This window comes from Nomascus leucogenys, chromosome 3 (assembly GCF_006542625.1).
Source record: "Nomascus leucogenys isolate Asia chromosome 3, Asia_NLE_v1, whole genome shotgun sequence".
Lineage (NCBI taxonomy): Eukaryota > Metazoa > Chordata > Mammalia > Primates > Hylobatidae > Nomascus > Nomascus leucogenys.
Genome location: NC_044383.1, coordinates 72076010 through 72101203, shown reverse-complemented (window position 1 = coordinate 72101203; position 25194 = coordinate 72076010). Strand labels below are relative to the sequence as shown.

General features: G+C 37.0%; 1 protein-coding gene across 4 annotated transcripts in view; it reads left to right on the top strand.

Moving 5' to 3' along the window:
- Positions 1 to 25194, top strand: part of SNX14 (sorting nexin 14) — an 87489-nt gene that overhangs the window by 10280 nt on the left and 52015 nt on the right. For 3 of the 4 annotated variants that reach the window (XM_030809444.1, XM_030809445.1, XM_003258297.3), the window contains exons 2-7: positions 5013 to 5133; positions 6989 to 7065; positions 7148 to 7226; positions 11772 to 11815; positions 13937 to 14024; positions 21287 to 21371. In XM_030809444.1, coding sequence (XP_030665304.1) covers positions 5029 to 5133; positions 6989 to 7065; positions 7148 to 7226; positions 11772 to 11815; positions 13937 to 14024; positions 21287 to 21371 — 478 coding nt within the window. In that variant the 5' untranslated portion in view covers positions 5013 to 5028. The remainder of the gene's footprint in view (positions 1 to 5012; positions 5134 to 6988; positions 7066 to 7147; positions 7227 to 11771; positions 11816 to 13936; positions 14025 to 21286; positions 21372 to 25194) is intronic. The other variant, XM_030809443.1, reaches the window with a different exon arrangement.

Here is a 25194-nt window from a genome sequence, read left to right as displayed (position 1 = left end):
TCTATTTGGCTGTCTTGTTCTGCCTCTCTCTTTCTTTATGGTTCTTTTGTTTACTTTTTTTGCTTTTTGCTTGGCTGTCATTTCAGTTATCTCTGTAGTGAACAGGTATTTTTCTTGCCCATGCCCGGCACCTGGCTCTTGTCCTCTTTGGGGTTGGTCACTTGGGTGATGATGGCCAGGCCATCCATGGGTATGTGGCATGCCAGCTCTTTACCTCTGAAATCTTTTTTTTTTTTTTTTAGACGGAGTCCTGTTCTGTCACCCAGGCTGGAGTATAGTGGCGTGATCTCGGCTCACTGCAACCTCTGCCTCCCGGGTTCAAATGATTCTCCTGCCTCAGCCTCCTGAGTAGCTGGGATTACAGGCACACACCACCATGCCCGGCTAATTTTTTTGTACTTTTAGTAGAGACGTGGTTTCACCATGTTGGCCAGGCTGGTCTCAAACTCCTGAGCTCAGGTGATCCACCCGCCTCGGCCTTCCAAAGTGCTAGGATTACAGGCTTGAGCCACTGCCCCCGGCTACCTCTGAAATCTTAAGAATCAAATATGTCACTTACTCACCAGTGTCAACTTCTTTCATTTAGTCAGTCACATTGTCCCTGCTTCTTGACATTTCAATCTCCTGATTCTACTTTCTTTCTATATGTTGTCCCTCTTCTGTTGTTAGTTACTTTCTGATGCAGTTTAGAGCCAGTCTAGCTTAGATAGATAGATAGCTTGGTCCATCAGTCACTTCATGCAGTCTATTTCCAGTATACTTAACTCCATCCCTTCCATTCTACTCGCCTGTCAGAATCCAAATCTGGGATCAGTGACGCTGTTTGCTTTTTTTAGGTTCATATTCTGAAAACTGAATGCTGCTGGAAAAGATCCCACAACCGCAAGTTCGTTGTCTTCAGCCTCAGTAATGTCCAGCAGTTCCCCAGGATACCCCCCTCTTCCCTTCTCCGTGGCAACTGTGTCAGAATTTCCTCAGTCTTCTAGAACCTCTGTTATTTACTCTCTGTCATGCTACCTTTGTCATTTACTCTCAGGATCTCCTGTTTTATATAAAAGCCATTATATGGCTTTTAATTCTTGTTACCAAATCTACAAATGTAACTGCATATTCATCCTTCTATGCATCCTGTGTGGTGTTGGGAAAGAGACATTTCTCTCATTTATAACTGTTTCTTCCATTTAGATGCTGAATCCTAACAACTCCTACCTTCTGTAAGATAGTATTTACCCAATTATTTCTTTTTTTCTACTTCTTTCCCTCTTGCCTCCTTTTCTCCTATATCACCATTTAAATGTGATCAGGTTTTTAACCAAAAACCTTAACTTACTGTCCCCCTCCAGTTACTGTGTTAGCTCTCCTTTTATTTAGAAAGAGAATTATCTACATTTACCAATCCCGCTTCCTCATCTCCATCTCACTCCTCAATCCGTTGTAGCCCTTTGCCATTCTAAAATTGTTTTTTCCTAGTTAATCAGTGCCTCTTTTATTGTGAAAACTAAAGGACACCTCTCAATTTTTATTTTACAAACATTTGGTCATATTGTCCACTTCATTTCTGTAGAGTTTTTTTTTTTTTTTCTGTTTGTTTGTTTGTTTTTGACCTTGCCAGCTTTTATGACTTGACCCTTGGTTTTCTTTTCAACTCTTCTAATTACTTGATCCTTTATAGATTTCTTTTCCTCTGCCTAGTTCTTAAATATCTTATGCTCATTTCTTTTTTAACTCTGTAGATTCTCCCTGGGTCATTCATTTATTCCTATGGCTTCAGGGATATTTATGTTGATAATTTCTAAAACTTTATCCTTAGCCCATATTCTCTCCAGAGATTGAGACTACCCAATATTTAGGTGCTTGTGGAACATTTCTGTGTAGCATGTTTTAAAATACCTGAAACTTAACACGTCCAAAGAGAACTGATTTTTTATTTTTCTCTTCTGCTTGCTTTATTTATTTAGACGGAGTCTCGCTCCGTCACGCAGCCGGAGTGCAGTGGCGCAATCTCGGCTTACTGCAGCCTCCACCTCCCAGGTTCAAGTGATTCTGCTGCCTCACCTTCCCTAGTAGCTGGGATTAGAGGCATGCGCCACCATGCCCAGCTAATTTTTATTTTTATTTTTAGTAGAGGTGGGGTTTCACCATGTTGGCCAGGCTGGTCTCAAACTCCTGACCTCAAGTGATCTGCCTGCCTTGGCCTCCCAGAGTGTTAGGATTACAGGTATGAGCTACTGTACCTGGCTCCTTCTGCTCACATCTAATCAACTACTTAATCCTCTTAATTTTTCCTCCCAGTGTCTCACAAAATAATTCACTTTTTAAGATCTCTAAGTCTCTTCCCTAGTTTAGGCCATCACTGACTCGTAGATTACTGCAACAGTTTTCTAACTAGCCTGTGTGTGTCCAGTCTAGGCCATTCTCCATATTTCATCCAGAATGGTCTTCCTATTATTTAATCTAATGATACCCTTCTGAAAATTCTTGAAAATTCTTTAAAATCTTCTTAAATCTCTTCATTGTCTCATAGGTATTACTCAGGACTCTTGATGGTAGATAACAGAAACTCAGCTCACACTAGGTTTAACAAAGGGCAAGCCTTGGAAGGTTTTGTAAGTGCAGAAATAACTGGAGTGTAGGTGGGCCCCAGAAACACATGGAAGCAGGATTTGGAATACTGCCAATACTTTCTTCCCCTTCCTTTTTCTCCTCCTCTCTGAATTCTGCTATCATTCTCTTCTCACTCCTCTCTCCTTTAAGTGACAAAGCATATGGCTGTCAGTTTTATTACAGCTTCATATTACTACTATCATGAGATGAACGAGACTGGTTGGACCCCAGTTCATGCAGTTTACTCTGTCAGTTCATGCAGTTTACTCTGTCAGTTCATGCAATTTACTGTGTTTCAAATGCCTGTTACTCACTAGGTTGTCTCAGATGGCGTCCTTCCCTGAACCAGTCAGCTGTAGGTAGGGAAGAAGATACTATGATTGGCATATTTTGTTGTTGTTGTCATTTTGTCTATTCTTAATCCAGTCTTGAGTGAGGAAGATAGAATCTTAAGGAGATAAAAGCTCTTATTCCCATTTGAACTTCATGAATAGAGTGTAAAGAAAGAACACTTTGCAGAAGGGATGGTAGTCTCTACTGAGTCTACAAATTATTAGATCCCTACAGTGCATTTTCTTGTAAGACAATACAGGCAGTCCCTGCTTTGTCTGGTAGTGAGGGTCTGTAAAAACGATTGTGCAAGCAGAAACTGTGCAAAATGGTTTCAGTCAATGGGAAAATTATGATTGAGTTTTAAAAAATTTTGTCAAGACATTGAAAACTCTCATTGTCAGTTATAATAGTATAGGGAAATGAAAAAAATAGTAAAGTGAGTAGTACACTGTAATTTTAAACATTAGAAACACTGAGAATTAAAGTGTTTTATTTCTTTGTAAAAATATATTAAGAGTAACTTAAACAGTGTTTGCCCTCTTCTCATCCGATAACATGGGATATGGAGCGAATATCTTTTTCATGCATAGGTGAATTACCATACTCCTAAGTTTGGATCAACTTTCAGTGTTTTATCCAATGTTGTGCAATCTCCAAAAGTTCCTTTGCTGGTGTCAACTTCTTCTGGGACATTTTCATCATTGTGCCATAACCACTCATCTCATTGATGTCACTAAGTTCACTACCTTTCTCTGGCTGCATAGAATCTGTTGAACAGCAGCATTGTCATCATTTCCACAGTCAGCTATTTCTTCTGTAACTTCATTCACATTTGATTTGAATTTTACTTCTTGCATCATCACTGTTCATTTCTTTGTTTCTCTTTAATATTTGTGGGCCAAAGGCCATGTTTGTAAAATGTATTGCAGATTTATTATTGGGAGACAAGGAGGTAACACAGCTCCATGGTTTCCTGTCTATGCATGCACTGAAGAACAACAATGTGCCGTGAGTGACCAGTCACTGACAGAACTGATGTGATTGGTCCCTGATCATGATGCACATCTGTTATTTATATAGTGATTTGTGGACTGATGAGTTAGCAGAGTTTGTGCTTTATACAGTTACTCACAGTTAATAAATAATACTGTGGTCATTGGCATTTGAACTGGGTTGTGGGGGACTGGTGTTATTTAGCACAATCATGGTATCTGAAATTTTTGCATATCAGAACTGTGCAATGTGAGGACTACCTGTATTAAGACACACATTGCGTATTATATGACACTATATTATTTGACTTCTGCTTTTGCTTTTAGATTCATCTTAAGGCCTTCTTCCTTGGAAGTGTGCTCACACAGACCTAAGCCCATGTGTTTCTCTCAAGTTTGAATTCCCCTGCCTCTTCTCCAGTCTCCCATACCTCTGTCCCATCCTCTTCTGTTTATTTGTTCCTACTTACCCTTTAAGTTTTTCTGTAGACATTGCTTTCTCTGTAAAAACTTTTCTGTTCTTTTCAAATGTAGGTTAATCAGCCTGTGGTATTCCCATATCACACAGACTTTCTGTCGTAATATCATATGTGTGAACACATAGTATTGTGCTTATTTTTACTTATGTATCACCACTACTAGACAGTGTTTTCCATGCAGGTAGAGACTATGCAGTGCAGTTCCTCACTATATTCCCAGGACCTACCTCTGTCTATAACAAAATAGGTACTTAGTAAAATTTTTTTGATGTAGTGAAAAATAATCAGAATTTTGGTGGGATATGAATACTACAATATCATCAGAAGGTATTCTGGAAGAATGTAGTATAGACTAGTTAAACATAGGTACCAATTATGAAATATTGATCATTTATGCTTCCTTATCCTTTAAATGAAATATATATTTGATAGCATACATCTTATGATTCTTGTATTTAATACATCACAAAATTAATCATAATTGGAAAAATTGCTTCAATCTGATATTGTAGGTGCTTAATGAATGCTTGTTAAATCAGTGAAGCAGTAATTTAGAATTAGGCATTTTCTTTGGTTCTAATAATTATTTTCATTTATTTTTAAGGTATATTCATATTTTAATGATCTTCTGGTCATTTGTTGCTGGAGTTGTCACATTCTACTGCTCACTAGGACCTGATTCTCTCTTACCAAATATATTCTTCACAATAAAATACAAACCCAAGGTAAAATTATGTGTTCTTATTGTTAAGAATCAATGTGTATGAGCCTAAGCTGTTTATTATTTGAAAGCCTGCTAAAGCAGGGTATTTTTTTAATTTACAAAATTTGTTTTCTTTCTTCTTTTTTTTTTTTTTTTCTTTTTAGGTACTGTGCTAAAAGCAGTGATTTTTAAAAAAAAAATCCATCTAATATTATTTAATAATGGAAGTCTATTAGAAAATTTTCAAAATAAGATTTGTATATGTGTATGCTTTTAAGGTATACAATTCTCTTAGAGGAGCTATGAACAGAAAATGTGGTACAAAAGTTTCAGAAAGTTGGAATCCACAATTTCAGGGTGTCCTCTATTAACCATGAGGACAATAAATTAAATCAGAGGTTCCCAAAGCTGATTGTACAGTAAATCTCCTGGGGAATTAAAAAATACAGATTCCTGGGGTGTACTACCAGATTTTGATTGAATAGTTCTGGGTTAGAGCCTTGTAATCAGTACTTGTTAGAAGCTTTCCAGCTGATTCTGAGGCACAGACTCAGGAAATTCTGGGTTAAATGATCTAATCCTATTAAATTCTTAAATGTTTGTGTGCTTCATAGAAACAGAGATATAATTAGACAGTTTGTATAACCAAAGTAATTTATTTCTGAAATTTAATGAAGGGTGGTAATGTGGTGAATCTATCTCTGTAAAGCAAGGTTCTGGTCTGTAGATTAAGGGTTTAGTGGGGTATCTTTTCCTTTTCCTTTTTTTTTTTTTTTTGGCATGGAGTCTTGCCCTGTCACCCAGGCTGGAGTGCGGTGGCGCCATTTTGGTTCACTGCAACCTCCACCTCCCAGGTTCAAGTGATTCTTTTGCCTCAGCCTTCCATGTAACTGGGATTACAGGCACATGCCACCAAGCCCAGCTAATTTTTGTATTTTTAGTAGAGACGGAATTTCGCCGTATTGGCCAGGCTGGTCTCGAACTCCTGACCTCAGGTGATCCACTTGCCTCGGCCTCCCAAAGTGTTAGGATTACAGGCGTGAGCCACTACGCCTGGCCTAGTGGGATATCTTTAAGTCTTAATAATTCTTTAAGTTGATGTAGTATCTTGTCTCGGGTTTGTTGGCATTTCTACTCAGAGGAAACACAACTGAAAGTGGTGCCCCATATTTGATCAGGAACCGTAGTAGTTACCTCATACCTTTGTCATTGAATTCAAGATTTCGGAGAAAGAGAAAATAGTTTTTTCTTATTATGCCTTTGCAGTAGAGTATCACTTTCTTTTTCCTTCCTTTTTTTGAGACAGGCTAGAGTTGCACAGGCTAGAGTGCAGTGGCAGGATCACGGCTTACTGCAGCCTCAAACTCATGAGCTCAGGTGATCCTCCCACCTCAGCCTCCTGGGTAGCTGGGACTACAGGCATGTGCCACCACACCTGTCTAATTTTTGTATTTTTTTTGTAGAGACAGGGTTTTACCATGTTTCCCAGGCTGGCCTCAAACTCCTGGGCTCAAGCCATCCACCCACCTCGGTCTCCCAGAGTGCTAGGATTATAGGTGTGAGCCACTGTACCTGGCCAAGTTATCACTTTCAAATATAGACTGAATTTTTTTAAGTGATCATAACAATTGATTTTAACTTTAAGCTTGGAAATTTGGCTTAGGTATTATAAGGTATTTCATCTGGTATTTTTTTCTCTGATGGTTTTGTTTAGCCAGTATTATGTATTACAAAGAAAGGTTTCACTGTTAAAGTAGGCAAAAAATGTTCTTTGAATTTGTACATTGATTTTAAAAACTTCTGAAAAGTTGATTCTTTTAAATAAAGATGATATGTAAAGACGGATCTCCCCACCACCTCTCATTTTCCTTTTTTAGCAGTTAGGACTTCAGGAATTATTTCCTCAAGGTCATAGCTGTGCTGTTTGTGGTAAAGTGAAATGTAAACGACATAGGTAAGTTAAATATTTTTTTATTTGTTGATCCTTCTAATTACATTTGGATTTCAAGTGATTTAGTTGTATAATTTTTCTTTAGGCCTTCTTTGCTACTTGAAAACTACCAGCCATGGCTAGACCTGAAAATTTCTTCCAAGGTTGATGCATCTCTCTCAGAGGTAACTGATTTAATTAATATTATTAACGGAAAATGTTAAATGCCTGTGAAAAAATTTTCCAGAATTTTTTATCAAAAAATTTAATTATGGAGCATCTTAATACATGTCACTTAAATCAGTTCTGAGTTAGGCAGTTGATTATTGTAGACTAAACAACTTGAGTGGTAAGCTAGAAATGTTTTCGAATCTCGTGTTTAATTTAGACATTTTCAGCTAAGGAAAGCACTGGTTTACCCGAAATAGTCATAAAGATGAAAACAGTCATCTTTATGATAGCGCAGCAGAAATATCATTTTGTAATTCCAAAAGGAACCCTGGACTGCAAGGAGCAAATTGATATATATCTTACTGAATTATGACCCCAGTTTTGACACTAACTGAAGGGTAGAGTAGGGAATGGGATATTTTTCAGTATTTCTGCATAATACAGGAATGGAAAACATGTTCTCTTATCTTTGTTATAGTCAGATTTTATATGTATCTTTTTGGTAACATGTGTTAGTTGTTTTAAAGACTTGTCTTCTCAGTGGATTTGACAAAACACTCAAGTCCTTGAAGGCAAGGAATGGGGTCTCATTTGTTCCTAGCACCAAGTATCAGGTCACGTATATTGTTGGTAGCTGGTCAAAGTGTATTGAATTAAATTGGATGCTAATTAGTTGAAGAATAGCATCTGAATCCCGCTTAATTGTTCTTTATCCCATTTTGTATCCTGCATAAAAGCCCATTAAAATTTCGCATTTTTTTCTTTGCTTCTCTAAGGCCTTTTTTTTTTTTTTGAGATGGAGTCTTGCTCCATCACCCAGGCCGGAGTGCGGTGGCACGATCTCACCTCACTGCAACCTCTGCCTCCCAGGTTCAAGCGATTCTCCTGCCTCAGCCTCCCAAGTAGCTGGGACTGCAGGCGTGCACCACCACACCTGGCTAATTTTTTTTCTTTTGTCTTTTTAGTAGAGATGGGGTTTCACGTGTTAGCCAGAATGTAGTCTTGATCTCCTGACCTCGTGATCCACCTACGTCGGCCTCCCAAAGTGCTGGGTTTACAGATGTGAGCCACTGTGCCGGGCCTCTAAGGCCTTTTTCATCTTCAAGATACCCTGATTTAAGACTTCTGTCTAATATGGTAGCTCCTAGCCACATGTGGCTATTAATAAACACTTGAAGTGTGCTAGTCCAAGTTGACATGTGTTCTGTGTATAAAATATATAGTGGATTTTGAAGATTTCTTAAGAAAAGACTTAGAAAAAAGGAATGTAAAGTTTCTTTTTTTTTTTTTTTTTGAGATGGAGTCTCGCTCTGTCACCCAGGCTGGAGTGCAAGGGCATAATCTTGGCTCACTGCAACCTCCGCCTCCCGGGTTCAAACGATTCTTTTGCCTCAGCCTCCCAAGTAGCTGGGACTACAAGCGCACACCACCATGCCCAGCTAATTTTTGTATTTTTAGTAGAGACAGGGTTTCACCATATTGGTCAGGCTGGTCTCGAACTCCTGACCTTGTGATCCACCTGCCTTGACCTCCCAAAGTGTTGGTAGTATAGGAGTCAGCCACTGCGCCTGGCCAAGTATCTCATTTTTTGTATTGATTACATGTTGAAATGATAATATTTTGGATGTGTTGGGTTAAATAAAATATAAAATTAATTTCACCTGTTTCTTTTTACTTTGTAAAAAATGTAGCTACTAGAAAATTTAAAATTAATGGGTGACTTACATTATATTTCTGTTGGAGAGTGCCAAGTTGAGGTCTGTTGAAGAAAACTTCTAACAAGAGTATTATTTGTGTCTTTGACATGTCATTCATTCATAAAAATGAAAGGACTTGTATAAAACCCTTGGTCCAGTACCTGGCACATACTGGTGCTCAGTAACTATTAGCTCTCACATTTAAAAACATATTTTGATATCTTACAGGTAGGAACTGGGCTAGGCCCTAGTGATTAAAAGAGAAGATATGGTCCCTTTCTACCAGGAACTTTAGTCTAGAAGTGGAGGCAGGCATATAAACAGGTCATCACAATATAATTTAATGCAGGCAATAATGGAAAAAAAATTAAGGTATATAGAATTAGTATAGAGGAGAAGTTCATAACTATTGAGAGGGCAATCAGATCGGAGAACTAAAGGTTTGCCAGACTAATAGTGTGGGAAAGGGTATTTCAGGATTTGAGTAGAGCTTTCAAAAGGAAAGAGAGGCTTGAAACAAGGTGGGATGTTCAGCAAACTGGAGAGTAAAATGTGAGGGAGGATGTGGGCAATGAAGAAACAATATTCTAGTAGCTAATATTTAATGATTTACTTACTGTATATTAGGCATTGTGCTAAGCTCATTCGTTATTTCATGTAATCTACATATAACCTATGAAGTGGGTACTATTATTGATAATTTTACCAAAGGTAAATGGAATTTAGAATTTTAGTAATTTTCTCAAGTTTCATATTTGGTTGATTACAGAACTCAATAAAAAACTCAGGTCTGGTTAAGTTCTTAATCAGGATTTTATATGGCCCTTTAGAAATGAGACTATCAAATGACTTTAAGGGCTATGCTGATGGAGCTTACATTAATTGATTCTGGAAGTCAGTGATTTTCTTGAATTTTCAGATGTGACTCATAGGGTACACTGGGAGTGAAAAGGAAGTGATGCAGCTGCTGCATGCCAGCAGGTGCCCTTCAAAATCAGTGCAATTTATACCTTTCTTATTTTCATATATTCAGGTTTGATATATTGAGGATTTCATGCAAGAGGATGATGTGGTCAAATGTATGTTTTAGGTTACTTTGGCAACTCTATTTAGGATGGAGGGGAGTGAGCTTGGAAGCAGGGAGTTGAGAGGCCATTGCTGCAATATAAGGGGTAAGAAAATGGGTACCCGCTAGGTGTGTTGGCTCACGCCTGTAATCCCAGCACTTTGGGAGGCCGAGGTGGGCGGATCACCTGAGGTCGGGAGTTCGAGACCAGCCTGACCAACATGGAGAAACCCCATCTCTAGTAAAAATGCAAAATTAGCCGGTTGTGGTGGCACATACCTATAATCCCAGCTACTGGGGAGGCTGAGGCAGAATTGCTTGAAGCCGGGAGGCGGAGGTTGAGGTGAGCCAAGATTGCGCCATTGCACTCCAGCCCAGGCAACAAGAGCGAAACTCCGCCTCAAAAAAAAAAAAAAAAAAAAAGAAAAGAAAAGCACTACTTAGGATATAAAATCAGTAGGACTTGGTGATTGGCTGGATGTGGGAAATAAAGGAAGAATAAATGTTTAACGATAACTCGTTCTAGTCTCTTCTCTCTATCCTATTCATTGTTATCCCTGTTTATATGTGTTTTCATTTCCCAACACATATAAACAATGCTTACTTTTTGTACTAAAACGTCTAAATTATTGTTCCCTTAATATTTAAACTAGAGAATTCACAAACTTTATTATTGCTGCCAGAGAAAATATATGATCTGATTTTGGAAGCATTAGATTAGATATGTCGTTTTGTTCCCTCCCTACTGCATTTGTAAGTTACTGCCCAATGTTGCAACTCCTTGTAAAAATTATGACATACTGCTATACCCAAATCCAGGAAATGGAAGATTTAACACCCAGGGTTTGTTTTATTTTGTTTTGTTACTTTTTCACTTATATAACTTATGTACTGATTTGAGTGTACAGGTAAAATTTCTCAAAGCGAACATATCTGTGTAACCAGCATTCAGATCAGGAAACAAAACATTACCAGCATCCCAGAACTCCCCTTTGTGTTCCCCTCCAGCCACTATACTCCCTTCAAAGGTAACCACTAATACCTAATTTTGACCCCTTACATAAATCTTAGCTGCTTGTTTCTTCACTGTATTCTGAAAATACTGACTTATAAAGTTAGGAATGGAAGGGACTAACTTGCTCTGTTTCTTTCCATAGCACGGTTTTGGTTCAGTTAAGTTTCAGAGTCAGGAACAATTCATTTAACTTTTTGTTTGATTATGGGAATATTTAGAAATATGTGCATGTCATTCTAGTAATAACTTTTCCTATTTGTGGAATTTTTATGATTTTCCAAGTGTTTTCTCATATGTTTTCTTTGATCCTCATTCACATAAGGTTGAAATATACATTTTGTCATGTGAAAGTATTATATTACTGTCGTTATTTGTTTTTTGTTTTTTTGAGACAGAGTCTCACTCTGTCGCCCAGGCTGCTGTGCAGTGGCAACATCTTGGCTCACTGTAACCTCTGCCTCTCAGGCTCAAGCGATACTCCTGCCTCAGCCCCCCAAATAGCTGGGACTACAGGTACACATGACTACACCCAGCTTATTGTTGTATTTTTTGTAGATACAGGATTTCATCATGTTACCCAGGAGGTATCCACCTGCCATCCACCTCCCTTGACCTCCCAAAGTGCTGGGATTACAGGTGTGAGCCACTGCTCCCAGCCTACTGTCACTATTTGTGATAATAAAATTGTTTCGTGGTAATGTTACATGTTACCAAATAGTACCATTTATTTTCCAAAAACTAATTAATTTTATTTTTCTTTAAAAAATAATTGTTTATGCAGGTTCTTGAATTAGTGTTGGAAAACTTTGTTTATCCGTGGTACAGGTATGTTCCTTTTATACGATCTTTTTTCTTTGATACAGTGAATACTATTAAGTTAAGCATGCTAATGACATGTTTTTCATGTAGACCAGGATTTCTCAACTTTGTCATTGTTGACCTTTTAGCCAAAATAATTATTTCTTGTGGGGTCAGTACTCTGCATTACACGATAATTAGCACCCCTGGCCTCTCCCATTAGATACTAGTAGCAGACATCTCTACCACCAGTTGTGACCAATAAAAATGTCTTCAGAGGTTGCCAGATATGACCTGGAAGGCATAATTGGCCCTAGTTAAGAACCGCTGATGTAGGCATCAGTCAGTTAATAATTTGGTGATAGTAAAGAGGAAGAAAACTTAGGCCGTGTTTTGAAAGAAAAGTAACTTGTGGAATTCCTTATCACTCCTAAATTTACTGATTTAATAATTTTGTATACAGTTTTCACATTTGAAATAATTGTACCTTTTGGAGGGGAATCTGCATTCACATATTTCATTAAATTGAAAGATAGCTTCAGTACTTTTCCTGGAGAATTAATGGTTTTTTTTCCCCAAGCACCTTTGTTTTTGGTGTATGCCATGTATATACAAGGGCCTTGTGCTTTTGAAGATACAGAAAATACTTTAGATTTGACAGAACTCTATTTTGAAATTAGAGAGATACAACTTATATCATTTAATAAATACATATTTTCTTAAATAAGCATCATGTGTTTAATATATATTGGAACACTTGTGCCTCCATGGCATATACATATGATGTTTAATGACATCTACCCTGATTTTATATTGATTCAGTATATTTTGAATTTTCTTTTCTTTCTTTTTTTTTTTTTTTTCTTTGAGATGGAGTCTTGCTCTGTTGCCTAGGCTGGAGTGCAGTAGCACGACCTCAGCTCACTGCAACCTCCACCTCCCAGGTTCAAGCAGTCCTCCCACCTCAGCCTCCCAAGAAGCTGGGGTTACAGGCCTGCGCCACTATGCTCGGCTAATTTTTGTATTTTTAGTAGAGATGGGGTTTCCCCATGTTGGTCAGGCTGGTCTCAAACTCCTGACTTCAAGTGATGCACCCACCTCGGCCTCCCAAAGTGTTGGGATTATAGGTGTGAGCCACCATGCCTGGCCGAATTTTCTAATTAAAAGAAAAAAAATGCTACTAGTTGAATTCACCCAGAATGTTTAAGACAAATTTAATATCGTTTCTATGCCATATTTTCCTGGAGAGCTATGTAAATTTACATTTGATTCTGCCTTAAATATCTGGCATTTGCCATTTAATTAAAGCTGATGGTGAGGCCTTTTGTAAAATGAATCCTTTTGTGAAGACTCCCTTACTTTCTCCCATCTCTGCATTGCGACACTTTCGACGTAAAATCTAGTTGTATTTCTAAGTGTGAAAGTATATTTTCTTCTCAGTTGTAGCTATTGATGCTGTAATATCCCCTTCTTCAGGGTTAACAGCGGGAAGCATGGTTGATACAATTATCTTTCCTATTCTGCCAAGAAAGTTAACAACACTGTCTTCGAGTTCAAGATATCATCATTCTTTCTTTTCTTGCCTTTGATTAGGGAAGTGTTCTAATTCTAGGGCCCTCCAAACATCAGGAAAATGAAAGTAACTCCTCAGTTGAAGGTTGTCAGAATTTCTGTTTTACAAAATGTCTGAGTTTCAGTTCATTTAATTTCTTTTTCAAATAGAGCACACCTTTTTTTGTTTTAACTTTTAGAATTTATTTTATAAGTATTTTAAACTATTTAAAAATTTTGTATTAATTCTATTGCTCCTCCAAAATTATTCATTGTTTTATTTCTTTGAATTTTCTTTGATGTTGCTTAGAACATGATCTCAGTATTGTAAAAATAAGACTATGTAGTCATGTATGTCTGCAAGGAAATATGTTACAATTTAGTTAATAGTGATTATGTCTTGATGCTAGAATTATGGTAGATGTTTGTTTTATTTTTTGTACATTTCTTTTGTTCTGCAATGAAATGTATTATTTGTAAATGAAAAAAGAAAAGTAGCTTAAGCAAACAGAAAAAAGGAAAATTTTCCCTTGGTTTGTAGAAGGTGAAACTGTATTTCTCTGAACTTCTGAATATTTGTTTTTCTCCTTATTGAAGGGATGTGACAGATGATGAATCCTTTGTTGATGAACTGAGAATAACATTACGGTTTTTTGCATCTGTCTTAATAAGAAGGATTCACAAGGTATATATTTTTAATGAGAAATTTGGGAATTTCGGGCTTTATTATTTAATGAAAGAGATTTAAAACAATTTTTTTGTGAGTACATGGCAAGTGTACATATTTGTGGGGTACATGAGATACTTTGATACAGGCATGTAGTAAGTAATAATCACATCATGGAAAATGGGGTATCTATCCCTCAAGCATTTATCACTTGTGTTGCAAACAATCCAATTATACTCTTTTAGTTACTTTTAAATGTACAGTTAAATTTTTGACTATACGCACCCTGTTCTATCAAATATTAGGTCTTACTCTTTCTAAGTGTATCTTTTAGGAGATTATTTTAAACATTTTTTTTTTTTTTTGACAGAGTTTTGCTCTGTCGCCCAGGCTGGAGTGCAGTGGCATGATCTTGGCTCACTGCAACCTCCGCCTCCCAGGTTCAAGTGATTCTCCTGCCTCAGCCTCTCGAGTAGCTGGGAATACAGGAGCGTGCCACCATGCCCGGCTAATTTTTTGTATTTTTAGTAGAGACAGGGTTTCACTGTGTTAGCCAGGATGGTCTCGATCTCCTGACATTGTGATCCACCCACCTCGGCCTCCCAAAGTGCTAGGATTACAGGTGTGAGCCACCATGCCCGGCCTTAAACCTTATTTTTACTTTCTCCTATACCATGTGTATTTGTTTTGTCTTCATTTTTTTAGGTTAAAAAATTAGTGAATAATTTTTGATCCATTGATGAGTTTTGCTTTCTTTCATTTTAATGCTTGAAAGTTATCTTGGTTTGTAGAAATTAGAAATGAAAAGACAGCTATAGAAAAAATTCATGTTCTGGCCATCAGAGAAATGCAAATCAAAACCACAATGAGGTACCATCTCACACCAGTTAGAATGGCAATCATTAAAAAGTCAGGCAACAACAGGTGCTGGAGAGGATGTGGAGAAATAGAAACACTTTTACGCTGTTGGTGGGACTGTAAACTAGTTCAACCATTGTGCAAGACAGTTTGGCGATTCCTCAAGGATTTAGAACTAGAAATACCATTTGACCCAGCCATCCCATTACTGGGCATATACCCAAAGGATTATAAATCATGCTGCTATAAAGACAAATGCACACGTATGTTTATTGCGGCACTATTCACAATAGTAAAGACTTGGAACCAACCCAAATGTCCATCAATGATAGACTGGATTACGAAAATGTGGCACATATACACCATGGAATAGTATGCAGCCATAAAAAAGGATGAGTTCATGTCATTTGTAGGGACATGGATGAAGCTGGAAACCATCATTCTCAGCAAACTATTGCAAGGACAGATAACCAAACACTGCATGTTCTCACTCATAGGTGGGAATTGAAGAATGAGAACATTTGGACACAGGGTGGGGAACATCACACACTGGGGCCTGTCATGGGGTTGGGGCAGGGGGAAGGAATAGCATTAGGAGATAAACCTAATGTAAATGACGAGTTAACAGGTGCAGCACACCAACATGGCACATGTATACGTATGTAACACACCTGCACTTTGTGCACATGTACCCTAGAACTTAAAGTATAATAATAATAAAAAAAGAAAAAAGTCATGTTCCAGTTAGATGGATTTATTGGGTAAATGGCAATGATTATGATCTACTTTAAAAAATATTTTTCTTAGCCAGGCACGGTGGCTCACGCCTGTAATCCCAGCACTTTGGGAGGCCTAGGTGGGCGGACCACTCAAGGTCTGGAGTTCAAGACCAGCCTGGCCAACATGGTGAAACTCCATCTCTACTAAAAATACAAAAAATTAGCCAGGCATGGGGGCGAGCATCTGTAATACCAGCTACTTAGGAGGCCGAGGCAGGAGAATTGCTTTAACCTGGGAGGTGGAGGTTGTAGTGAGCTGAGATCGTGCCATTGCATTCCAGCCTGGGCAACAAGAGCGAAACTCTATCTTAAAAAAACAAAAAAACAAATATTTTTCTCAAGCTGTATTTTATGCATATTTGGATCATTGCTATATATATTTGTAGTATATTGTCTGTAGACACACACACTTTTCTACTGCTTTGTCAGTTCAGTATTGACATATTGAACATATTGAGAATGTGTTAATATATAATATCTCTGCCACTAGTAATAAAATAAAGATTAATCTTGTTAAATTACTCTATACCTATTTGAGAAATGAACAATATAGTCAACTGCTAGAGAAAAGATATGCAAAAAACGTACAGTAGTTCACAAAAAAAGATACAAAATGGCCAGTGAACACTTGAAAGTATGTTGTCTCACAGCAAATAAATATGTTTTTAATGAGATATTATTCTTTTACTTATCAGACTGGGAAAGGTAAAAAAGAGTGTTAATATCTAGTAATGATGATGTATGGAAAACAAGTTCAAATTCAAATTGGTATAATTCTCACATTTGAGGGCAGTTTGGTAATCTTTATTAAGACTTAAAAAAATCTATACTCCAGGCCGTGTGCCATGGCTCATGCCTGTAATCCGAGGTGGCTGAGACGGGCAGATCACTGGAGGTCGGGAGTTCGAGATCAGCCTGGCCAACATGGTGAAACCTCATCTCTACTAAAAATACAAAGAAATTAGCCTGGTGTAATCGTGCGCACCTGTAATCCCAGCTACTTGAGAGGCTGAGGCAGGAGAATTGCTTGAACCTGGGCGGTGGAGGGTGCAGTGAGCCGAGATTGCGCCACTGCACTTCAAGTGCTTGGGCAACAGAGCGAGACTCTGTCTCAAAAAAAAAAAAAAAAAAAAAAAAAACAGAAAAAAAATGTATGTTCAAAGATTTATTGCAGTATAATTTATAAAAAGTAAAACTGAAAAGAAAAACTGATGTCTACTAAGATTGTTAGTTGAGTAAATATAATACATCCTAATTATAGAATTCTACACGGCCATGAACAATCATTTTGTAGAATAATACTTATTTTCAAGGGAAAATATTTATCTTAAATAGTCAAGTAAAGGGGATGCTTATATGCTGCTGGTGGGAATGCAAATGAGTTCAGCCACTGTGGAAAGCAGTTTGGAGATTTCTAAAAGAACTTAGAACAAAATTCAAAGGAATATAAATTGTAGACATGGAATCAACCTAGATACCCAGCAGTAGTGGACTGGATAAAGAAAATGTACATATACTCCATGGAATACCACGCAGCCATAAAAAAGAATGAAATCATGTTCTTTGCAGCAACATGGATGTAGCTGGTCCTAAGTGAATTAACACAGGAACATAAAATCAAATATTTCATGTCCTCATTTATAAGTAGGAGCTAAACGTTGGATACACGTGGACATAAGCAATAGACGTGGTGACCTACTTGAGGGTGGAGAGTGGGAGGAGGATGAGGATCAAAAAAACTACTTGTGGGTACTGTGCTCATTACTTGGGTGACAAAATAATTTGTACACCAAACCCCCATGACATGCAATTTACTCATGTAATGAGCCTGCACATGTACTTCCTGAACCTAACATAAAAGTTGGAAAGAAAAAGGAAAAAAAAAAAAAAAAAGAAAAAAGAAACAGTCAAGTGAACAGGCTGGAAACTAATATATGTGGTATTTTTCCACTCTGAAAACAAAGTTCATATATTAAAGCTTGTTAATACATATATTAAGGACATACACCTCCTTCTCACTGTTAACTCTTAGTGTGGTGGTGGGCTGATGCTGATTTTTTTTTCCATGCACTTCTTTATATTTGTCTTTTTCTATTGCATGTAGCTTTTATCACTTTTGAAAATCGTTGATAAACAGTCATCACATTGTTTAACAGACAGTCTAGGGTAATTGACTCATAATATTTAAGTGGAATGAAAGAGTAAGAAATATCAATTGGTTGATGACAAACCATTTAAATTATACTTTGGAATAAGTAAAAATTGATTTATCAAAATTAATTTTGATTGCCATATTACAATTAGCTAATAAACGTTAGTTAATTGAACAATTCTTCTATGTTAACCTTTTCTTTTTTTTTTTTTTTTTTTGAGACAGGGTTTCACTTTATCACCCAGACTGGAGTGCAGTGGTGTGATCTCAGCTCACTGCAACCTCTGCCTTCCAGGCACAAGCGATTCTCCTACCTCAGCCTCCCGAGTAGCTGGGATTACAGGCTTACAGGCATGTGCCACTACTGCCTCACTATTTTTTTTTGTATTTTTAGTAGAGACAGGGTTTCACCATGTTGGCCAGGCTGGTCTCGAACTCCTGACCTCAAATGATTCACCTGCTTCAGCTTCCCAAAGTGCTGGGATTACAGATGTGAGCCACCGTGTCCAGCATTTTTTTTTTTTTTTTTTAATGGAGTCTACCTGTATCACCCAGGCTGGAGTGCAGTGGCGCCATCTCGGCTCACTGCAATCTCCATCTCCCAGATTCAAGCGATTCTCCTGCCTCAGCCTCTGGAGTAGCTAGGATTACAGGTGCCCGCCACCATGCCTGGCTAATTTTTGTATTTTTAGTAGAGACAGAGTTTCACTATGTTGGCCAGCCTGGTCTCGAACTGCTGACTTCAAGTGATTCACCCGCCCCGGTCTCCCAAAGTGCTGGGATTACAGGTGTGAGCCACTGTGCCAGGCCTATGTTAGGCTTTGGACTAGCTTAGTGGATTCTAAATTAATAGCACCTCATACTTGGAGTGTTTTATAGATATATATGTATGTATTTTGTTAATAGTTTTGTTGAGATACAATTTACATACCATGTAATTCACCCATTTGAAGTATATGATTTGATGGTTTTTAGCATATTCAGTTGTACAACCATCCCCATAGTCAATTTTAGAACATTTTCATCACCCAGAAAGAGACCTTGTACCCCCTAGCCATAAGCATCACCTCTTCTATCCTTTCATCCATAGCCAACCACAAATCTACTTTGTATATCTATGGATTTGGATGTCTATTCTGAACATTTCATATACATAGAATCATACAATATGTGGCCTTTTGTGACTGGTTTCTTTTACTCAGCATAATGTTCTCAAGGTTCATCCATGTTACGTTGTAGCATGTATCAATATTTCATTCTCTTTATGGCTAATATTCCACTGTGTGAATGTACTACATTTTGTTTATCCATTCATCAGTTGATGGATATTTGTATTATTTCTACCTTTTGTCTGTCATGTACCTGTTAGCATGTGTATGCAAGTTTTTTTTTTGTCGGATATATATTTTCATTTATCTTGGGTATATACATAGGAGTACAATTGCTGGATCAAATGGTAACTCTATGTCTAACACTTTGAGTAACTGCCAGACTATTTTCCAAAGTGGCTCCACCATTTACATTCCCATCAGCAGTATATGAGGATCTCAATTTCTCCACATCCTTGCCAGAACTATTTATAATCTCACTCTTTTATTCTAACCATCCTAGTATATGTGACATGATATTCCATGGTGGCTTTGAATTGCATATCCCTGATGCCAATAATGTTGAGAACTTTGATGCTTATTTGCCATTTGTCTGCCTTCTTTGAAGAAATGTCCATTCAAATTCCTTACCTGCATTTTAACTGGGTTTTTTTTTTTATTACTGAGTTGTAAAAGTTATTTATATGGATACATGTCCTTTATCAGATAAATGATTCGCAAAATATTTTCTTTGATTTTCTGAATTACACTATGGCTCCTATTTTATCTGTATCACTATCCTGGAAGATAAATGGGTCATTATTATATTCGTTTTATAGAAAGGTATTAACTTTGTCAAAGTGTTAGCAAATGTTAATGGGCAAAAGATTAGGCCTTGGTCATCTTATTCCTTCTACAATGTTCTGTTCATGATTCTGTTGCCTGCATAATGTAAATTGGAAGTTTGGGAATAATGAAAACAAAGAATCATTTAGGGTCTACAATTTTTTAAAAATCAAAGTTTAGTGACAAACCCATTATTTTACCATTTTAATTCTGACCTGAATTCCCTAAAGTGGAACTTACAAATAAAAATCTTACTGAGTATTCTCAGAAGACAAGATTTTACAAAATGTTTGAAAACTATAACATCTTGTTTATTTGATAAATATGAGAGTAATTTGTAAGCGAGTACCAAGTGGCCAAGGGCAAATGAAGAGTGATGTTATTTTCAATGAGGTATAATACTAGCAAAAATATCCCCTCTTACTGAACGTGTTTGATCTGGGTTTTATCAGCAAATCATTAAAATTTGGGGGTTTATGATCCATCATACTTACTAGATTTATCACCCTGGGATTTTGTTCCTTAATGCGGAATTTAAAAAGAATTGAAAAATTAACACTGTTGTGATGGAATTTTCTCATGCCTTTGATAAAGGAATATATAATGTATTAAGTTTTATGGTGGTGAAGTCTAATAAATATGTTTTTTGTTGATTTATTTATAATTTATTTTTAGTTTTTTTTTTTTTCCTGTTTTCTGTGCGTGCATATAAGCCCTCAGCCCTCCCTCACTAACCTACCATGATCACCGCAGCTTCTAGCCTTTAGGCTGAAAAATCTTGGTGGGGAATGATGAAACTTATTCTAAAATAGGGTGTTTCCATATATCTTGAAACCAGGATTCATGCTGGGCATGGTGGCTAATGCCTTTAATCCCAGCACTTTGGGAGGCTGTTGGGAGGCTGAGGTGGGTGGATTACTTGAGTCCAGGTGTTGGAGACCAGCCTGGGCAACATGGCGAAACCCCGTCTCTACTAAAACTACAAAAAATTAGCTGGGCGTGGTGGCATGCGCCTGTATTCCCAGCTACCTGGGAGGCTGAGGTGGGAGAATCACCTGAGCCCGGGAGACTGAGACTGCAGTGAGATGGTGCCACTGCTCTCCAGCCTGGGCAGCTGCCGTGAGACCCTGTCTCAAAAAACAACAAAAACCCAAAAAACAAACCAGGATTTATCTCATAAGCTGAATGAAGCAGTTCATTTTCAACTAATTTCTTACTAATCACAAATTTACAGCATCAAAGGGATAATAAGTTACTGGAGTTTTCCTTGAATGCATTTAATACAAAGAACACGTAAAGAAGCTAGGAATAAAGATACTATTTTGTGGGAAAGATTTAGTATTTAAGGTATACATATTAAGATTAGTTTTCAGTACTGTGGGTAAAAAAATTACCTAATGTTACAGTTAGTATGATGCAGGAATATAAAGTGTTATTTTTGAAAGATTCTGAATAATTCTAATTTTTAAGATGTATTCCAATATCATAATTGTAGTGTATCTGCCGTTGTAACTTAGTGATAATTATTTTAAAAGTTCTAATGTTGAATTTTTCTAGGTGGATATTCCATCTATTATAACCAAGAAACTATTAAAAGCAGCAATGAAGCATATAGAAGTGATAGTTAAAGCCAGACAGAAAGGTAATACAGTTTTCTACTACAGTTTGAGTAATTTTGTTTTTATACACCAGTTTTCACCCGAAATATCTAAATATGAGTACTGATTAATTAACTTACATATTCACAGTTGATGCGAGAGTATTCTCTTAAACTGAAATCTCTTTCAGTAGTTTGTTAATAATGTGTGAAAACTTCAGAACCTTTAAAAATTAAAAGTTAACTTTACTGCTGACCCTCTTAATCAGTTTTGAATGATAATCTATTTCTCTGAAGTATCTTTCATTTCTCTTCACCTTTTCTCCTTAATGGTTTCAATGGTTTTGACCTATTCTAGCCCATCCTTTATATTGCTACAAGGTTACTTTTATGATATGACAAGTCTCATGTTGTCTTTCTACTAAAAAAAAAAAAATTAGTGACTGTCATAGCATTAAACTGTATATTTAAATCCTTTTCTATCTAGTCAGATATTAGATCTAGTCTTGTCTTTCACTATATTATGCTTTGGCCAGGATGACCTGCTTGCTGCTTCTCATGTATGTTCTGTCCTTTTTACTGTCATGATTTTGCACATAGCATATTGTTCATTAAATGTTTTCCCTTCTTTCCTTTCCTCCTTTCCTTCTTACCACATCCTGCAGGATCTTTTCTGAGTGAATGAGTGGAATCCTCATTTGAGACTTTTCATGCTCTAAGATCAAGCTCTAAAATGTTTCTTTTTAACAAAACTACTTCTATGCACTGTACTTAGTTCATGGAACTGAGATTTTCCTTGTATTTGCATTTGGTATTCTTTTTTGTCAGTGGTTTCTGAAGTATGTTCTGCAGAATACCTCTCTACATACATGATCGTATGACCAGAAGAGGTTTCACGGTCATATTTTTTGTTTATTGTATTCCCCTTGTAGAAATTCCCATAGGTAGGAGTACACCAAAAGCTTTGGGTAGTCCTACAGCAGTGAAATAGCTTTAACTTTAACCTAGCATGTCCCAAATTCATTTGAGCATGGAACCATTTTTTCCCCCCAAATAGTACCAATTATTTTAATCAAAAAACATTTTGGGAAATTATGCTGTAGGAAGATTTGAAGTTAAATGAAATTATTAGTTTATTTGCCCTTTGATATGAATAGTTCCTCAGATATGAGAATTATTTTAAATTATATATTTAAAAATTACTCTGTGTTCATCTTATAACAAGTAAAAATAATTTTACTTTCAACATAGTTTGAAAAAAGGATGGGGTTGGGCATGGTGGCTCATGACTGTAATCCCAGCACTTTGGGAGGCTGAGGTGGGCAGCTCACTTGAGGTCAGGAGTTCGAGACCAGCCTGGCCAACATGGTGAAACCCATGTCTACTAAAAATACAAAAATTAGCCAGGTGTGGTGGTGCTACTCAGGAGGCTGAGGCCAGAGAATGACTTGAACCTAGGAGGCGGAGGTTGTGGTGGGCAGAAATCGTGCCACTGCACTCCAGCCTGGGTGGTAGAGCAAGACTCCATCTCAAAAAAAAAAAAAAAAAAAAAAGATGAATGTGAAAGAGTTTGAGTACTCATAACTTTCTTTTTCTTTTTAAATTAAAAAAATTTTTTTTTTCTTTCAGAGATGAGATCTCACTATGTTGCTCAGGCTGTTCTCAACATCTTGGGCACAAGCAATCCGCCTGCCTCGGCCTCCCAAAGTGCTGAAATTACAGGTGTGAGCCACTGTGCCTGGCCAAGTACACATAACTTAATTGTTGTGTTGTAAAGGCTGCTTTACTGTCAGAAGAACGTATAGGAAAAGTATTTTTCTTTAAATCAGTAGATTTTATGTTTTAGAGCAATTTTACATTTACAGAAGAATTATTGAGCAGAAAGTACAGTGAGTTCTCATATACTCTCACCTTTTCCTAGTATTAGCATCTTACGTTACTTGATACATTTGTTACAATCAGTGTACCAATATTGATACATCATTATTAACTAAAGTCTGTAGTTTAGATTTTTGGTGTTTTTTTTTTTTTTTTTGAGATGGAGTTTTGCTCTAGTTGCCCACTCTGGAGACCAATGGCACAATCTCAGCTCATTGCAACCTCCACTTCCCGGGTTCAAGTGAGTCTCCTGCCTCAGCCTCCCAAGTAGCTGGGATTACAGGCATGCACCACCACGCTTGGCTATTTTGTATTTTTAGTAGAGACGAGGTTTCACCATGTTGACCAGGCTGGTCTCGAATTCCTGACCTCAGCTGATCCACCCGCCTTGACCTCCCAAAATGCTGAGGTTACAGGCATGAGCCACTGTGCCTGGCCTCATTAGGTTTTACGCTTTACATTGTGCATTCTATGGATTTTGACAAATGTGTAATCATGTATTCATCATTACAGTAGCATACTGAATAGTTTCACTGCCTTAAAAATCCCCTGTGCTTTTTCTGTTCATCCTTCTTTCCTCTGAGAATCCCTGGCAACCACTGATCTTTTTACTGTCTTTACAGTTTTGACGTTTCCAGAATGTTATATAGTCAGTATCATACAGTATGTTTCAGATGGATTTCTTTCACTTAGCAATATACATTTAACCTCTGTCTTTTCATGGCTTGATAACCCATTTCTTTTTACGACTCAGTTACATTCCATTGTACGGATATACCGCACTTTGTTTATCCATTCACCAATTGAGGGACATCTTGGTCCAATTTTTGGCAATTATAAATAATGCTGTTATAAGGATTTGTAGGTTTTTGTGTGGGGGAAGTATTTTTAATACAGTTTTAATTTTGTTCTAAAGACAAAGACAAGAAGCCTCTCAGACTATGAGTAAATGGAATCATCTTTTAACTTTTAGTAGAATTGATGAGTTTAGTAAAATCCCCAAATTACTTTGTCTCTATGAGAGTGACGTTATATATATATCACATTGGTAATCCCAGCACTTCGGAAGGCTGAAGCTGGAGGATCACTTGAGCCCAGGAGTTTGAGACAAGCCTGGGCAACATGGTGAGACTCTGTCTCTACAAAAAAATAAAAAAATTAGCCAAGTGTGGTGGCATGTGCCTGTAAGTCCTAGCTACTTGGGAGGCTGAAAAACAGGAGGATTTCTAGAGCCCAGGAGTTTGAGACTGCAGTGAGCTATGATCATCCAATTGCACTCCAGCCTGGGCAACAGAGCAAGACCCTGTCTGAAAAAAAGAAGAAAGAAAAAAGGAGAGTGATACATATATAAACTAATTTGACTGAAATTTATCATTGAATTTTTGTGAGAGGGGTTGCTAATTTGCTACTATTCATGTAAAAAATCATCCTCAATTATAAAGTCACCCTAAAATGCTAGATTGCATTCATTAATAACATTGTAATCATCATAATTAATGAAGTCCATATAGAAGTAAAGACTCAGAATTAGGAGGGCTCTTATTTTATCCCAAGATCCCAGTGTTCTAAATATTATGATAGTAAATTAGATAGACTTATAAAAAAAGGTTTTCAAGTTTTTGATTTTTCATTTCTTTTATTGTATAAATTTGTTTTCTAAATTCTTTGGCTCTACATGTGAGCATAATTCAGGAAGTAAAGTTTCATTTCTTCATCCGTAGTTGTCTTTACTGTCTTGGCATTCTCTGCTTAATCTTCTTCTTGAGAATAGGCATTATATAGAAGTTGTCTATGTAAGTACTTCCATGGCTCTTAGAATTGTTGAATATATATATATGTGTGTGTATATATACACATATATGTGTATATGAAATATATGAATATATGTATATTCAACATTTATATACATATGTATAGCTGTGTACATATATATATTTTATATGTATATATTTTATATATATATATATTTTATACATATATATATATATAT